The sequence below is a fragment of the Mustela lutreola genome, chromosome 4 (assembly GCF_030435805.1).
Source record: "Mustela lutreola isolate mMusLut2 chromosome 4, mMusLut2.pri, whole genome shotgun sequence".
Taxonomy (NCBI): domain Eukaryota; kingdom Metazoa; phylum Chordata; class Mammalia; order Carnivora; family Mustelidae; genus Mustela; species Mustela lutreola.
The window spans coordinates 184,689,847-184,708,571 of NC_081293.1; the positions used below are offsets into that span (position 1 = coordinate 184,689,847).

Below are 18,725 nucleotides of genomic sequence, written 5' to 3' on the forward strand. Positions count from 1 at the left end.
AATGAACCTCTCCTGTTTTCACACTCATGGTTTAGGAATGGGTGAGCTGATACAGGTAATCTCAACCCCCTAACAAGCTATGTAAATTCACTTTGTTTTGAAATAATGTGTCTCATTTACTGTAAGGACCTTGTAAGACAAAACTCACAAAAATTAAAGCTAACACCCACTTTCCATATATCACTTTCCTCTGTCTCCTCAACAATCACAAAACCACTTCGGTTTCCTGTTGCATTAGAAATGTAGTGGTTTAGATGACTACCAACATGGTCCCACAGGTCTGAGTCGTCTCCCCTAAGGTAGGGTTATTATATCTTCAGTCCTCAGAACCCTAGTTACTCATTTGATTAAAATACAAGGGTGGGCTACCTCTGCCAAAGGCCAAAATTGGCTTGGCAGATCTGGTAGGTTTCCTTGGTAGGTTTCCTTTTTCCCTCCTCAACACATGTGTGTCCTTTTCTAAGACAGAGTCTTCATCCAGGAAAACAAAAACCTGTCCAACCAACCAGGCCATTCTCCCATCATTGGCACACTAATGATCACTCTTTTCAGTGAGGACTACAAAGATCTACTCTTACATGGAATTCCCAGAAAATAATAGTTTCCAAACAGTAACACCTCCACTGCTCTCAAAAACAAAACCCCAGTGAAATCAGGGATGATCTTGGTTTCGTAAAATTGTGATCTAGATCTCTGATCTAGATCTCTGATCTAGATCACGGAGGCAGGAGGACCATAGCTCACGCTCTAAGAATTTCCTCTCACCCCGGCTCTACCACATCATTCTCCAGTGGTTTGTTTTACGTCTGAGTTTCCTGGCTTCTTAATAATTCTGGGTCTTATTTGGTGATACCAACCAAAACCTAATGAGACTTTTATCATTATGTTTCTTCCTGATGTGTACTGTTGGTTAGATCAAAGATGAGAAGATTAAGAAGGACAAAGAGCCCAAAGAAGTGAAGAGCTTCTTGGATGGAAAGAAGGGATTTACAGAAGTGAAGTCACAGAATGGAGAATTCATGACGCACAAACTTAAACACACCGAGAATAGTTTCAGGTAAGAAACAGAGGCTCCTTAACAATGACTGTGTTCTCATGTGAGGAAAAAACAATAATCAGCCTCCCTATCCTGTGCCTCCAGACAGAAACGTGCTAAACGGGCAACATATTTCTGTTGTGAAGTCATTGACCATTGTCTCAGAGATACTCAGTCAGCAGGTCAGGCTATCAATCACTAACAGAAGACCAGCAGTCATTGCTCAGACAAGGTTTAATCTGCTTTTCCCATTATTTAGCAAAGCAGATCATGCTTAGGATCCATGTTTTTGTTCCGTGACTAATATGCTCAAGTAAGATCGGTTTATTAGAAAGCATTATGACTGGGGCTAATGTCATTGATTCTCTGTATGGTCCAGCCAGTTTCCCAAGAGACACTTGTCAGTACCATTTTCAAGAATATATATATTTTTAAAAATTATAAATAAATGTTGCTTAAAACTGAGATTGTCCTGTGGCCAAATACTCAGGAAATGTTAGGTTAAACTAAGTTAATTAGATCTCTTTACCACAGAACTTCGAGAGCGCTTGATGTTAATATGCATTGGGAATATCAAAGAGGAAGGAATAGGGCAGGGCACCCGTACTCCATTTAATACCTTTTGGACAACCCTCTGGCATAGCTTCAGCTTCCCCCCATCAAGTTGAATATCTGGACAGTTGATTTTAGGACAGACAGACAAGTACGCACAGGTAAATCCTTACTTCTAGATACACTGAATACTGAGCGCTCCCCCCAGTTCTGTAGAAGGACTCAAGTTACAGAAGCCAGCCATGGACACCTGGCCACATGATGCCTTGTGCCCCTCCCCCACGCATATACTACCTCCAACCATGGGTGTCAAATTCCTACCTCCGTTATGTCACTGGCTGTTGTGCCAGATGTCCTGGAAAAATTGTGGGTCCCTGAAACGTGGATTCCCATGGGCTTGTTTTGGCAGCAGTCTTGCCTGTAGACCCTGTTTTCCTGAACAATTCAAATAAGAAAGCCCCCATGAGCAGGTATTGTGTAGAAGCTGGACATATTCCTTATCCCAAAGCCTTTGTGGCATTCAGAAGCCAGCAGAGCTACTAGGGCTCTGCTCCTCTAAGCAAGCTAAAATGGGACAATTTAATTGCCCCCCCCAAACAATTTCTCTAGATAAAAATTTGAGTGGAAGGGGAATCACATTGACCCAAGGGCAAGCCTATAAAGAAAATGTGTGCAGGAAATGCCTAAGTAAACTGGAAAGGAGGAGGACATGCAAATCCTACAGATGTTCCTTGTGATTGGCCAGAGAGTAGACTTTCAGTAGAGCAGTAAGAGTTTATTAAGAATTCATAGAAAATCTAGAAACTGAGTTGATTCCTGATGGTTGTCCAAAGCAAGCCCAAAGCTTGCTGGAGTGCCAGTAGTTTAATATTTCAAGGCCCTAGAACGGTGTCAGGTTCATGAAAAGTATCTGACGAATATTGCCTAACAATATTACTGTCTTATTATTTGATAGTTTAAAATGGGTTTTGGGGGTATGAGTAAATTTTTTTGTTAAGAAAAGTAATGTTTTTTTAAAATCTCTCAGTAGAAAGAAGTTAACAATTAGCAAACTTGCCAACCAGCTCTAGTCCAAACTCATATTAATAATTAACATGCCCAGAGTGTGGAAATCCAGAGAGCTGGGAACTCAAAGAGAAAAATCGCAAGGATGGCAGCAGGTGTAGCACTGAGAATTCTAAAATGTGACTCTGGCCTTAATTTTTCCATCTTTGGGCAGAAAAAAAAAAGAGAAACAAGCCCCCACCATATCATTCGTTTTTGTTTAGCTGCCAACATAGGTTAGTTTTACTTTCAGTTTGAAGTTGATGCCAACGGAAGCAGAGAGGCCTGGTTTTGCTATATATACTTATAAAGCAAGGAACTTTATAAAGAAGGGAGTGGGAGCCTCTGTTTAGAATAGCCTCGTGCCTACTAGCCTAACTGCAAACAAACTGTGTTCGTGGTGAAAGATCTGATGTTCATCTAGACATACGCCTAAGGACGCAAGGAGAGAGGAGAGACCTTCTGGGAGAAATTTCCATATTAGTGTCACCCTTGTGCTGAGGGCATGCTGGTACATCTGAGTAGAGGTGACGTCGACAAAGCTCTTGGTACTGTTTTGACCAAAGCTCCTATGTTTGATTTAATTATTGCCTCCTTTGACCTTTATTTTTTCTTTTTTTTTCTTTTATTTTTGTAAGATTTTATTTATTTATTTGACAGAGAGACTGCAGGAGAGGGAACAGAAGCAGAGGGGATGGAAGAGGGAGAAGCAGGCTTCCCTCTGAGCAGGGAGCCCCATGCAGGGCTCGATTCTGGAATTATGACCCGAGCTGAAAGCAGACACTTAACGCCTGAACCACCCAGGCACCCCTGATTTTTCTTTTTCTAAAGGACTTTTTTTTTTTTTTTAAGATTTTATTTACTTGTCAGAGAGAGAGCGCGTACGCACAAGCAGGGGGAGCGGCAGCAGAGAGAGAAGCAGGCTGCCCCCTGAGCAAGGAGCCAAGGATCCCAGGACCCTAGGATCATGACCTGAGCTGAAAGCAGATACTTCACTGACTGACCCACCCAGGCATCTGATAGTTCTCTGTTTTTTGTGATTATATTGTTTTCTCTAAAGCATCAAATTTTTTAAAAATCAACTCAATTAGCAAAGTATAGAAAAAGCAGTTTATACCAAGGACTTTATAAAAAGCATAAAACCAGGTATTTGTTTTGTGGTCTATTTTTAACATGGTAATTAAAGTTTTTTCTAATTATAGGGGAAAAAAGATACTCATTATGAAACATTCAGAAAATAGAAGTGCAAAAATAAGCACCCACTACCCAAAGATAACTACCAGTAACATTTTATCCAGATATTTTTATGTGTATATATTCAAAATAGAGAAATATATATAGCATGTATATGTGTATATAACTATAAATATATTTTTTTAATTGATTCTTGCATTATATCATAGCTACCCTTCTGGACCAGTGAATATAAGCTTACAGTTAATAATGTTAGCGTATTACCCCGCATGGGTGGGTGTGTCGCGAGTAACTGAACCAGTCTCTAATGATGGACCTTTTCATTGTCCAAAATGAAGACTGAGCGACACCTAGTGGAGTCCAATGCCCATCCACTAACATGACGAAAAGGAAGAGCAAACTCATTTCTGAAGATGTGAAGACCTTGAACTAGTGCAGAGAGATTGTCTCTCTACCGTCACAACCTGTGAACTTACAAGAGTCTGAAAGGGCAACATCCAAGTTTCAAGGGACCCTCTAACCTTTGTTTGAGTACAAAATTTAAAAAGTTCATCTTACACTGTCAAGAACCTAGAACAAAATTTTAACATCTAACCTGAAGTCTTAGTAAGAAATAAATTTTACATCATGACCCAGTACAGAGCTGCATAGAGACTTGTCACTGAAACAAACATGTCAAGACAGGGCACTTTCCCTTGTTCCATGCAGTTCACTCTGGTGTTTTCTGTTTCGTTTTGTTTTAATGCTGACTGTGATCCACAAGAGTTGTCTTTCCATCCTGCATCTTGAAAAGATTGGAAAGGAGATGGTATACCTCAATGTTTGAGGGTTCCTGGGTGCCTTTGTTGGTTAAGCGTCTGCCTTTGGCTCGGGTCATGATCTCAAGGTCCTGGGATCAAGTCCTGAGTTGGTCTCCCACTCAAGGGGGAGTCTGCTTGTCCCTCTCCCTCTGCCTCCGCAACCCTGTGCTTGTGCACACACATGCTCTCTCTCTCAAATAAATAAATGAAAATCTTGGGGGTGGGGGGAGAACTACTTCAGTGTTTAAAAAGCATGAGATGTATGCATAAGATCAGTATTATCAATGTAGTCTTGAACTCATTTTCTATCTTACTCTTTTTCTTGTTCCATCATTAGAAACACTGACCCCTTCTCTACATGGAATAAATGATACCAGACAGTGGTAGTTCATCGGTTCCTTAGACAAAGTGTTAGGGATGGGCTACCTGTGTTCAGAGCTAGTTAAGCATGACCTCACTGCTTGTTAATGAGTACTTAAGCAGCTGGCAAGCTACATCCTTGTCTCTTAGTTAAGGACTGTCTGTAACTAGGTATACTTTTGAGAACACCACTAAATTCTCCTAAAAGGCCTGGAGGATCCAGCCGACAGGAATTTTGCTCCAGTGACAACGCAGTGCTCTGCTGCAGTTGTGTCAATAGCAACGTGTTTTGAAGACAGTTATCAATGTGATAATTCTAGTAGATAGCAAATTTAATTAAAGGAGCTCAGGGTCAGTAGGTGCTAATGACCTCTCTCCTCTCTTTATATGATTTATGTAAAAACACTAAGAATGCCAGTCCTGAAGTGAAATTTTAACATAAGGACCCCTGGGATAGTGTTTTGTCTCTAGTCTTAACATGTTCCCAGTTCTACAGTAAAATCCCTCTGGAGACTCTTTATTCACAAAAGAAAACTTTAGCATAATTTCAGTTTTCTTTTTTAAGGGTGATCTCTTTTCTTTTTTTTATGTTATTTTTTTAAGAGAGGGAGAGAGGAGGGAGGGGGCAGAGGGGCAGAGAGAGAGAAAATCTTAAGTGGGGTTCACGACCAGGATCGAGCCCAACTCGATTTTACAATCCTGAGATTCTAAGCCGAGCAGAAATCAAGAGTCAGACGTCTAACCAACTGAGCCACCCAGGCACCCCTAATTTCAATTTTATTTGTAACTTATAAAAAAGTACCCATTTTCTTGCTGTTTGATAAGCTCTGCCATCTGATGAAGCATTGCTTCCCCTGGAGCATGGAAGGTAGTCAGGCCTAGACTGTATAGATTCTAGAGACTTACAGGTAGGAAACATCCTCCCAAACTCTCTAGTCGTCAGTGTAGGAGGTGAGCGCTAGAGGCTAACATGCTTGATTTGGTTGATTTTTTATTTTTATGACAAACCATATTTAACTCCTGATAGAATTATAGTACAATGGGAAGAAGAGTGTACTTAATAGAGAAACACTGGAATCTAATTGTGGCTCTACCACTTTCTTGCTACCAAAAGTTGGGCCAGGGGCGCCTGGGTGGGTCAGTGGGTTAAGCCGCTGCCTTCGGCTCAGGTCATGATCTCAGGGTCCTGGGATCGAGTCCCGCATCGGGCTCTCTGCTCAGCAGAGAGCCTGCTTCCCTCTCTCTCTCTCTGCCTGCTTCTCCGACTACTTGTGATTTCTCTCTGTCAAATAAATAAATAAAATCTTTAAAAAAAAAAAAAACAAAAAAAAACAAAAGTTGGGCCAGGGGCGCCTGGGTGGGTCAGTGGGTTAAAGCCTCTGCCTTCGGCTCAGGTCATGATCTCAGGTCCTGGGATCAAGTCCCGCATCGGGCTCTCTGCTCAGCAGGAAGTCTGCTTCTCCCTCTCTCTCTGCCTTCCTCTCTGCCTACTTGTGATCTCTGTCAAATAAATAAACAAAATCTTTAAAAAAAAAAAAAAGTTGGGCCAGACTGTTTTCTCTCTCAAACATTGATTCCTAATTTGTAAAATGGCAGTATTTTTTAAAAAGATTTTATTTATATATTTGATAGAAAGAGACACAGAGAAGGAACATAAGCAGGCGGAGTGGGAGAGGGACTGAGCAGGGAGCCCGATGCAGGGCTTGATCCCAGGACCCTGGTATCATGACCTGAGCTGAAGGCAGCCGCTTAATGACTGAGCCACCCAGGTGGTAGTATTAACCTAATCGGCTAACTCCCTAGTTATTGAGACTATTATATGAGATAATGATGTGAAAAGGGCCTATAAAGCATAAGTAACAGCCCTAACTATACCACATCACGGCTAATTTAGTAATTTTAAGTCACAATTAGGAATATTCCCGTCATGTTAGACCACACAAATTGAAGCCATAAGGTAGTGGTGTCATTACGAACTTTCTTGGAACAGCTGTGTAAGAAAGGACACATATTACTGTACTTACAGCTCTTATTCAAGAGGCAAAGAGTAATTTCATCTCCAGAAATCAGCAGCCAGAGTCAAGTTCAAGAAATGGATAAGTAGATATTTTTCGGAGCCTGCCCTAGTTTCAGCCATCTTTTCTTGTCAACTGCGCCTGAGCCTGCAAGTCTTCCGTTCTGATCCCTGATTCTAGGGAGATCCAAATTAACCAGTAGCTTATGGCAGAGGAGGTCACACCTAGATTTTAGAACTCAGTCTCATAGCACTGTTTTGCATTACATGCCTTCCTTGCCAGTAATAACTAGTATTTATGATAATAAATGTCAACAATTATTTAATATGTGGGATCCAAAGAATAGCCCAGGAGGTAAATAGAACAAATATTACTTGCCTGGTTTTTCCACTTCGTATCGTGCATGTATCATGGATTTTTCTTTAATTGTGGTAAAACACATAAAGTTTACTATCTTTGCCATTTTTAAGTGTACAGCTCAGTAGTGTGAAGTGCATCACATTGTTGTGAAACATCTCCAGAACTTTGTCATCTTGCAAACCTGACCCTCTATACCCATGAAATAACTCCCCACCTCCCCTCCCCACAGCCACTGGTAACCACCATTCTGCTTTGTTTCCCTGAACTGACTACTTGAGATAATTCATGTAAGCGGCGTTAGGCAGGATTTGTCTTTTGGGGATGGGTTTATTTCAAGTAGCGTAATATCCTCAAGGTTCATCCATGTCATAGCCTGTGACAGATCGCCTTCCTTTTTAAGGCTGAATAATAGTAGTCTGTATGTATGAACTGCTTTCTGTTCACTTGTTCATTTGTTGATGGGTATTGGGGTTGCTTCCACCTCTCCACTGTTGTGAATGATGCTGCTAGGAACAAGGGTGCACAAATATCTTCTCAAGATCCTGCTTTCAGTTCTCTGGGATATAGACACAGAAGTGGGGTTGCCGGTGCATATCGTGCTTTCACTGTTAATTTTTTGAGGAACCTCCCTGCTGTTTTCCATAGCGGTGGCACTCTTCTGTCCATTTTCCATGTACCATTTTGCCACTGACCATGCCTGTTTGCCTGGTTGTCCAGCTAGGAAACCGAGGGTAATTGGCAGAGAGGGATCAGATTCAGACCTTGAGGTTGCAGGCAGACCCCTGGACCCCTTGGGCTGGTGTGAAGACCCACTGTGTGATGAGGGGGAATAGAGATTTCTTTTGAGTGGGGGGTGCAAAGCGTGCAGACCAAAGTCCTTCCCTGGGGGAGGCTGCCAGACTAATGGTTGTCACCCCGCTCTGCATTTCCGGACAGCCGCCCGGGAGCGGGAGCAAGGGCTGGCGAGGCCAAGGAGGCCGAAGGCGCTTCGCAGGTGGAGGCCGGCAAGCGCCTGGAGGAACTTCGCCGTCGCCGCGGGGAAACCGAGAGCGAGGAGTTCGAGAAGCTCAAACAGAAGCAGCAAGAAGCAGCCCAGGAGCTGGAGGAGCTGAAGAAAAAGCGGGAGGAGCGAAGGAAGGTCCTAGAGGAGGAAGAGCAGAAGCGGAAGCAGGAGGAAGCAGAGAGAAAAGTCAGAGAGGAGGTAAGGAGGGCACAGCCTGCCTGCCCTGGGCCCCCAGTCCATGTCTGGTGACCCTTCGAGCCCAGGGAATAATTTTTTTCATGGTGGAATGCTCTTGCTCTTTTGAGCATGGACTCTTATAAATATATTTGAAGAATAGTAAGGCTAACCATGCACTGGGCACAGTTCTAAAACCTTCATCTGTAGCACTTTATATCCATTTATAACTTTCTGATGTGGGTAGTGTTATTATCCCATTTTTCAGATGAGGAGACTGAGACACAGAGTGGATTAGTCATTTTCTCAGTCTGCAGAGTAGTTATAAGAACCGGGAGCCACATGATAGTTGTTTTCTGATATTTGAAGAGTTTTGATAGGGAGATTTTTTTTAAATAGCTTTTCTTTTTTTAATGGAAGAGTCAGGAAATGAGGTCATCACAAGCAGGGGCAGTATCTGCTTTGTCCATTACTGTAAACCCAGGAGCCAACACAGTGCCAGGCATGTAGCAGGAGCCCAGGAATGATGAACAGATGAATGTGTTCCATCTTTTAAGACAGAACTAAAAACAACAGATAAAGTTACAAGAAGACAAAGTTTGAACACTGAAAAAGCACTTAACCAACTACAGCTTTACAAGGTGCATTCTTTCCTTTTATCCTGAGGTGTATTATTATCCTCACTTTGTAGACCAAAAGAAAGAGAATCAGATTATTTGAGTGAATTCTGTGAGTCACTTGACTAGTAAGTGATAGAATCAGTACTGGACCTTAATTCTCCAAATCAGTTTAGAGCTGTTCCCTTTGGTCTTAGGAGATAGTGACCTTCCATGATTTGAACTATGCAGAAAGACTTCCGATGGCTTTCTGACGTGGATCCTCTGTGAAAATTGGCTGACCACTGCAGAAAGTTTGGATAAATTATTCCAAGATCTCTTCCAACTCCAGCTCTCATTGAGCCAGTTGCCTTTGGTTGGGAAGTGCTTGGGATGATAGTGCCTTTGAATCGAACATACCTGGGCCAGGATCCTTTGCCATCTGCAAGCTGGGACCTCAGCAATTACTGAACTAAGATCAGCTAAAACTTCTTTTCTTTACCTGTGGAATAATGTCTACTTACAGCACTGATGCCAGGATTAAATAGATCATTGTGTTCATGGTGCCTGGTAGTTAAAATTATTGTTATCGTTGTTATTGTTATTTAGAGGAGCAGAGTATCAATGAAGGCAGAAGAGAAACACTGACTCTTAGAATTGGATTGGACCTAGGAGATGATTTCATCTAACCTCCTACCAAACAGTCATTAGTCAGCAGAGCCACAATAACAAATTCCTATAGACTCGGTAGCTTATAAATAACAGAAGTTTATTTCTCAGTGTTTTGGAAGTTGGGGAGTTGGAGATCAAGGCCAGCAAATTCTGTGCCTGGTGAGACCCCACTTCCCAGTTCATAGCAGTCTTCCCATCGTATCCTCGCTTGGCAGAAGGCGGAAGAGAGCTCTCTGGGTTCTCCTTAATAAGGGCACTAGTGCCATTCATGAAGACTTTACTCTCATGATCTAATCACCTTCCAAAGGCCTCAACTCCTAAAACCATCACTTTGAGAGCTAGGACTTTAATTAGATGAATGGGGGTGGGCACAGACATTCAGCCCATAAGACAGAGAATCATTCTGCCAGATGAACATCCAGTCTCTGTTTAAGGATATATAGTTTGAAAACTACAAAAGACACACACATCTCTCAGTCCATCATTCATAGAGGATGTGTGACTTGATCAGTGCTCTGAATGTTTGGCCTGAGAGAGAAGACGGGGGAGAGTATCGTAGACCAGAAGGAAGGTACAAAGGGGTTACTGAGACACACTGTGAACATCTCTGACTTCTGTGGTGCAGTGTCTACATATTTTCAGGTTTGTCCAACCATCTAAAATAATCTCAGTTGAGGCAGGGACAACCATAAAATTATCTCTTACATAATTTGGTGACTCTAAGAACTTAGATTTATATAACTTTGCACATCAGTTATCTCATTTGCCTTCACACCTTTCACAACTCTCCTAGCAAGGTAGGAGAAGGGACATTTACCTTCCTTTTACATACACAGAAACGGAAGATCAGTGTTAAATGACGTGACCGGATGGTAACGACAACGATCAGCTTCATGCTGAGCACGAGGCCTGGCATTTTACATGGGTTTTCTCATTTAGCCTCATGACAGCTACCATAGTCTCATTTCACGGATGATAAACTGAGGTACATGAGCAGAGAAGTGAAGGGGCCAAGGTCACACAGTTGGGAAGTGGCCACGCTAGAGTGTGAGTCAGGCAGTTGGACTTGCCAGCTCAGGCTTAACCTCTGGCCACTGCCCTTGAGGAAGGGGTGGCATCCAGTCCAGAACCCAGCTCGTTTTCCTCTGGGACTAGTGCTTTCTGCCCTCTGGCCCTCCTACCTTCTGGCTTGAAGCTCATACTGATGTCGTTGTTATGTGTTCTTTTTCCCTCAGGAAGAGAAGAGGAGGCTAAAGGAAGAGATTGAAAGGCGACGGGCAGAAGCTGCCGAGAAACGTCAGAAGATGCCCGAAGACAGCTTATCAGATGACAAGAAGCCATTCAAGTGTTTCACTCCTAAAGGTTCATCTCTCAAGGTATTTCTTATTCCCATGAAGTCTTCTTGTAACACCTCCGTTATAATGTGATGAAAACTGGATTTTAGCCCCTTCCTTACTTAGTCATCATTCAAAGCCTTTGCTTCATTTAGCTTTTTGCTCCTTTCAGCCTTTTCAGAGCTCCTCTTTGTAGCATGTAGGGAGGAGAGAAATAAAGCAGAGAGCTTTTTATCTGTTGCTTGTTAGATGCTTTGGTAAGCATTAAAGTGACATTCGGCGATTATCTCTAGATTTCAGTGACCCATGCCCTCCAGATGCCTCATCCCTTCAAGCTGTTGAAAATGGAAACATTAAAAGTTTATAAAGTGGGCAACTATACTATAAAGGTTTGAGCCACTTTTCATACTAGCCATTCACTTTTAATTTGTCATTATTAAAAGTAGGGCAGCTGGAAACGGTACTGGTCATTTCTGAAAGCTGTTATCCCGGGAGGAGATGAAATGTAACTTGGGGATCCTTTGCCAGGATGAGTTTGGTCCCAGCACTGCCTTCGAGGAGTCTGCTCCTAACTGATGGAAGAGGGAAGTGCTGGCAAGAGACGAGAGGATGAGCAGGAGGGAGCCCAGTCAAGGACTTGAGGGGAGGGTTGGCATGCAGAGAAAAGAGAACAGAAGCAAGAAAGCACTATCTGTTATTTGTACTAAATGCCAGTATTTTTAAATATGTGGGGGGTTTTTTTGAGAATGAACATTCATTGAGCACCTGGCACAGTGAAGATAGTCAGTGAATATTTGCTGAATGAATAAATAAATGAACGAATCTTCAGAGATTGGAGCTTTTAACACTTTTATTTCTCCCTCATTTTCCATCAAACTAGCGAGGCTACCAAGTGTGGACGATGGGCAAAACCAGTAGAGAATCATAGCCAGGCTCCAGCTGCTTAAATATACGTGTGTGTGTCTGTAATTGTGTATGTGAGGTCATCTCATGTGGCCCACTAAAGTGAACAAAACCCAATTACTTACATTTTACAGTTACTACCTGTTTCACAGGAAAATCAGCATGTTTGATCCTTAAGGAGCTCTGCTTAGTCTTTATGATCATCTGGGTCCCAGTCATAGTCTGATGCCTCCCACATAAACTCCTTATACTCGAACCCTCTCTTCTCAAGATCTGCTCCCAGGAGAATCAGAACTAAGCCACAGGGGGATTTTATTGTTTCATATTTTATATTTATAACATACCTAATGGTGGCTATGTTCTATGAAGGAGAGAAGTGCAAAGCAAGGTCTTTGCCCCCAAGGCGTTACCACAGTCAGGGGAATCCCAAGAATAACCAGGTAACCGACTGTAGACTTGCAGGCAGTGACATCTCAGAGCAGAGCACAATGAGTAGAAAGCTTTATGGAGTGGATGAGGTTTATGGTTGGACACTGAAATTTGGATTTCATAGTTTTCCTATGTCCCCAAATATTCTTCTTTGGATTTTTAAGCCGTTTAACAATATAAAACTCATTCTTAGCTTGAGAGCTATGTGAAAACCGTGGCCTGCCTAAGGCCCATAGGCACATGGGCCATAGTTTGCAGATCCTGCTGTAGAAGAAAGAGCAGAAAGTCAGCAGCAACAACAACAAAACAAACAAAGCAAAACAGAAAAGCAAAAAACAAAAACCCCACGCGATTCAGGTTATCTCCATGCAGTTACCAGGGTTCTGTTCTCAGCCTGGGTCCTTGTGTTTCTGGCTCATCGATAATCAAAGAAAGCTGTGTTCTCTCTCTCTACCCTTGACATCTCACTCAAGCTAAACTCTCTTTGTACAGGCTTGATAACATGAAGAAAGCCAGAGTCATCTAAGCTTCTAGTTGCTGTTCTTTTCAGGAGAAACTACAGCCCTTCGTTTCCTTCTCCAAATAGCTCCTCTCTACTAAATTATTCAACTTACTTATTTCTCTGGTCTTTCCCTAAGCCAGATTCCTGGCTTCCCATTTCATCCAGCATTCCTGGGAAGCCATTCATCTGTTCCCTCTGCTAGAGAAGCATGTGTGAGCAAATTATTTATGTTAAAAAGAAACAAAAACTGTTTAATTCCTATATAACAGAGACATGCTTTCAGGCACAGGCAGCCTATTGCTTTTTTTCCATAGTATGTGCCTTGAAGAATTTGCTGTGGCTCTGATTTTGGAGCTCAGTTTCATATTCTATGATTGAATTCCTACAGTTGTTGATACTCTTGGCCCTGCGACTTTTATAAGTGGTCATAAGATTGTAGAATGCCAGTGCGAGGGAAAACATTTGCTATTTGACCTCAAAGTATTATCAACTCATGTATTTTGTTAAGTTCTCATGACTCTTATTCCTTGTCTGGGAAACTCTGAATCTGGTTTCTCACGGTTAAAATTTTGTTAGCAGTGAATGGTTTTTCTTACATAAAACATGCGCAGAGCAAATTTTAAGTGAATTAAATTTAAAATTGGGTTTTTATTATTGTTGTTTTCATATTTCGGTGGTAGAAGGGGTGTAGAGTAGGAGAGAGCCAATTTTCTAAAATGAATAGCATGCGGGCTTTCCCTTCAGTTTTATCGAGACAACACTGCCACCTCTTGGTCTGCGGAAGAACCGATTGTTCTCGTTAAAGTCCTTTTACAGAAATTTGTTTAGTGTATAAATTCAGTACACCTTGTTACATTATCTAGTTGAAGTTAAGGATGTCCCAATAGGAATGCATCAGTAATGGACGGTGAGACCTGACAAAATGTGATGATGAAGTCAAGCTGTGTTTGATGTCATAGGTACAAAAGGAAATGTCAGAGTCGGAGAATCTCTGTCATTTGAATTAATGGGATAGGCAAGGTTAGCAAGCTCATCCCAGAGTTGGAAGGATGCTGGCAGTGCTTCAAAAACCAAGGCTCACCTCTGCCGCCCCTTCCTCATGCCTCTCTCCTTCCCCTGTGCGTTTCATTCCTCCATCCCCCCTGCCCTGCTCCCCAAATCTCCATGCTTTGTCCCAAATGTCCTGTTTACTGTAACTCATGCACTTCTCTCCCCCCCCCCACTTCCATAAACTCATTGATGAACCTGTGTAAACTAGAAACTAAAAACCTCAGCTCAGAATCCAAACTACTGAAAAACTTCTCTTCTCCACTGACCCCACAGACTCACTTCTCCCAAAGCCATATTTTCTTCTTCTCTTTACTATGGTACCTATCATTGAGTGTGAAGTATTTTATTTGTTTGTTTCTACTCGTCTCCCCTAGTCATTGTGTTCTTCTTAAAGAATGGGACACTGTTTTACACACTGCTGAGTGTTCAACTTTATAGAGTGAGTGCTCAGTATGTAACTTATTGGTTAGTTTAGCTGACTCGCTGTCAGCATTAAAGGATGGATGGATGGATGGATGGATGGATGGATAATATTAAAAATGGCAGCACATTGCATGGTTTCAATGTATTTCACCTTATTCATCTGGGAACTTTTTCTCCAGAAGTGCAGATCTAAGTTATATTAAAATCAGAAGAAAAATCTTAAGACAATTTGCATCCCATAAACTCAGGGCTACTGATAACACTTTTTTGTATGAAGTTTTATTTTTAATGAGTTTGCATTTATCATTGTGAGAAATCATTGAAAAGAATGAAATGCCCCCACTAACATCTTTAAAGATGTCACTCAACTGATATTAGGAGTGAAGCATTTTTCCAAAAAGTAGGCTTTTTGTTTACTAAAAAGTCCATGAGTCCCAGGACAGTCCAGGCTAGAAAGAGCCACTACCATCTCAGAAGACTCTAGGGGACACTCAACCACAGCAGCCTGGAGTGTCTGAAGTCTGGTAGATTCCTTGGCTGCCCTGAACAGGGCAGAAAATGGACCCCTTGGGCAAGTGTGTGCTTTGGCACAGGCAGTCATTTGCAGAGGTTTTAGTATTTGCTGATTTGGGTAGGTGATAAGTGACAGAGGCTATTTCTCCCCTGACATTGGGTATCCAAAGGAGTCAACAGATACTTGCTGACTTACATAGAACATCTGATTCAATTCATACAGTTTTAGTGAAATACCATGTTTGATTTAGTAGCTTTAGTTTTAGTAGAAGGAATTGCCTAGCTTTTTTTTTTTTTTTTTTTTTTTGAGATTTTATTTATTTGACAGACAGAGATCACAAGTAGGCAGAGAGGCAGGCAGAGGGGAGGTGGAGCAGGCTCCTGCTGAGCAGAGAGCCCAATTCGGGGCTCGATCCCAGGACCCTGAGACCATGATCTGAGCCGAAGGCAGAGGCTTTAACCCACTGAGCCACCCAGGCACCCCTGGAATCATAATTTTTAGCAAATGCAAATGGCACTTTATTGCTTTGGTTATAATTACTCAGGGATCCCTGAGATCATGACCTGAGCTGAAAGCAGAGGCTTAACCCACTGAGCCACCCAGGCACCCAGAAGTTCCTAGCTTTAAAGAGAAAAGGGTTTCTATTAAAGACTAACATTTCATATATACCCATCAGTTTTTCTGGGCTTTTTTCTGCCATTCCCACTTGGGCTAATGGGGGTTTCATGGGAGATGTCAGCCTTGAGGAGTCGTGCCCCAGATCTCAGTCTCCTCCCATCCCCGTCTTCCATGTTCAAGGCCAATTAAATTCAGCCATTGGCTTGACAGCTGTCAGTTAGGAAGCCAGGCTAAGCAGGAGGGGAAGAGTTCACAGTCCTCGTTATCTTGCTCATTCGATCCTATTGCACACTAAATACATAGTTAAAATGCTGTGGGAAATTACCCATACCAAATACCATGGTATATCTATACTCATATAAATATGTCATAAAGGGTAACGGCATGTGCTTTTGGAAAAAAATGGTTGTGACCTTGTTTCAGAGGCATTTTTATTCCATTTCTGTCTGGTCTTTAATTTGGCTCCAGAACTTTGTATTTCTCCACACTTTCTCTATCGTCTACCATTGGTCCCCTCCAAATCTCACTCTCAAATACCTCGTAAGTAGTTTTATTATTACTGTCACCCTATCCACTCTCTGGTGCTTTTACTTCCCAAGGCACATGGGCTGAGAAACTTTGTTTATAAGCTGCAAATATTCACTGGGTATTTCTTTTTTTCAATTCCTAGATAGAAGAGCGAGCGGAATTTTTGAATAAGTCTGTACAAAAAAGGTAAATATGGTTGATTATTCAGTTGAGAATTATCAGCGGTTGTATATATGGAAAAATTCTCTCCTGTATTTTTATGTGTATATGTGTGTGTGTTTATTCACATAACAGTGGCATCAAATCAACTCATCAAGCAGCAGTCGTCTCCAAGATTGACAGCAGACTGGAGCAGTACACCAGTGCAATTGAGGTGAGGTGGCCTTAGTGTCATGGGCAGAGACAGACTGTGTGGGTGGATGACCATAGAGGCCTAGGACAGTAATCAGGTCCAGTAACCACATTACTGTGTTGGAATATTAGTGATGCTTCATTATACTTCAAACTAGTTACAAAAAAAGAGCAGTGATAAAGATAAATTATAGAAGATTTTAACTAAATTGTTTTCTACTTTCAGCCGGAATATTCCTTTTTTTTTTTTTTTTTTTTTTTAAGATTTTATTTATTTGTTTGACACAGAGAGAGAGAGATCACCCAGAGGCAAGCAGAGAGAGGGGAGAAGCAGGCTCCCTGCTGAGCAGAGAGCCTAATGCGGGGCTCGATCCCGGGACCCTGAGATCATAACCTGAGCCTAAGGCAGAGGCTTAACCCACTGAACCACCCAGGTGCCCCACAGCCAGAATATTCTTTAATGAAACTGTTACTCATTTAATGAACGGGCTCCTTGGTACTGAACTATGTTACTTGTATGGGCATAAGTATATCTTCAATATCCTTAATTATTTTTAACCCACTGAGCCACCCAGGTGCCCCTCCTTAATTATTTTTAAAATGTATTTTCCATATGTAGTTTAAACAGTTCCAACTGTGCTTAATCCTTTTTTATCTATAAAAACTTTTATTATCAAATAAAAGTAGTAGTATAAGTTAATATAAAGGCAATAGACTAGGTTTAATCATCATCAATGTGCTTGAAAGACCATAGTTTTATGCTTCTTTCTGTTCCAACTTTTTTCCAACCCATTCCCACAAAAAGGGGGGTCTACATGATTTGGAAATAGAGTATATTTCCAAGTACCAAAGCACTTGGTATAGGGCCATTGAAGAAGATGTGGTTTTTTTCCTCCTTTTGTAGTTTTAGTCAATGGTTTTACCCTTCCGATGTATATCAGAACACCTGCTATAAAGTAATTGGATCCGTTTGGTTTGATTTTACTCCTCTCCTTTGTACAGAGTAGAGATACCTGTAAGATAGTTCACAAACAAATGATAAGAGGGAATAAGAAAGAGAGAGGTCTGGATGATTTATCAAATGAATAATCAAGTCCTAGTACTGAAGAGGTGATTTTTCACAAGACTAAGTGTCCAGAAAAATATAAGACAAATTGCAGATAGTTACTTCCTGTGGTTGAATTGATCAGAGCTTTAATAGGATTAGCAAAGCCGAGACTGTGGCTTCAGAACTTACACAGTCCTGGGAGATTTTCTTACGTGCGGCCACTGATGGTACGTACGCCTCACCCTGGTTGGCCACCTTGCCAGCACATGCCACGGGCCACAGAGCAGGACTACCAGAGAAACTGCAGGCTTCTGGGTATGCCCATCGCTGCTGCTGAAAACATACTGTGAATGCACACCTTCCATTTTTACATTGTTCTTCCCTGTTTCTGGTACATTCTCCATACACAGATCTCCATTTTTCAACATGTCCCTGCCTTTGGTCCTTTGTATATGCCCTTCCCTCTACATGGAATGACACTCCTCACATAGCCACTTCCAAACCTTCTGTAGCATCTCTGTTTAAATGTCACTTCTTCAGAGGGGCCATCTTTGCTGCCTTAAACTGTTATTCCCCTCACGGCTGCCCTCTGGGCGAGCTTTGCATACTACATTTCTCTTTCGTAGCACTTTCCACATTGTGAAATAAATACTTGTATAACTAGTTACTGTTGTTCGCACAGCAGACTGTCTTGAGCAGCTCTGTATCCCCAGAGTCTAGCACAGTGCCCTGCACACACACAGCCCTTACCTGTTAAGGAAACAACATGAAATACCACCTTCGCTATCAGCGGTGTCCCAGGAGGAGGCATCATTTCATTTTTGGAAGACCCTCTGACCTAGGTCCTCTGGTTTATTTGAGGCATATGTGTCATCAGAATGTAGTTTCACAACAGAATTTTTGGAGAAGGTGATTTTTTTTTTTTTACTGTCACCACACATTTTAAATGATCATGTTGAAGAAGACAAGCTCACCAGAATCTTATGAACAGACTTCTCAGCACGAACCCTAAAGATAGTTCACACATTTCAGGGAACAAAAACTGCCAAACCTCTGAAGCCAGCGGCCTCGGATCTTCCCGTTCCTGCTGAAGGTGTCCGCAACATCAAGAGCATGTGGGAGAAAGGGAATGTGTTTTCATCCCCCACTGTGTCAGGCACACCGAATAAGGTCAGTAGACAATTTGGGTCTTTTAATTTGAGAGGCTGGATTTTTTGTT

General features: G+C 41.9%; 1 protein-coding gene across 5 annotated transcripts in view; it reads left to right on the plus strand.

Moving 5' to 3' along the window:
* CALD1 (caldesmon 1) overlaps positions 1-18,725 on the plus strand; it is a 188,603-nt gene that overhangs the window by 159,232 nt on the left and 10,646 nt on the right. For all 5 annotated transcript variants that reach the window (XM_059171911.1, XM_059171913.1, XM_059171915.1 and 2 more), the window contains 6 exons: positions 915-1,057; positions 8,298-8,562; positions 11,042-11,182; positions 16,250-16,293; positions 16,402-16,480; positions 18,539-18,676. In XM_059171911.1, the coding sequence (XP_059027894.1) occupies positions 915-1,057; positions 8,298-8,562; positions 11,042-11,182; positions 16,250-16,293; positions 16,402-16,480; positions 18,539-18,676 (810 nt within the window). The remainder of the gene's footprint in view (positions 1-914; positions 1,058-8,297; positions 8,563-11,041; positions 11,183-16,249; positions 16,294-16,401; positions 16,481-18,538; positions 18,677-18,725) is intronic.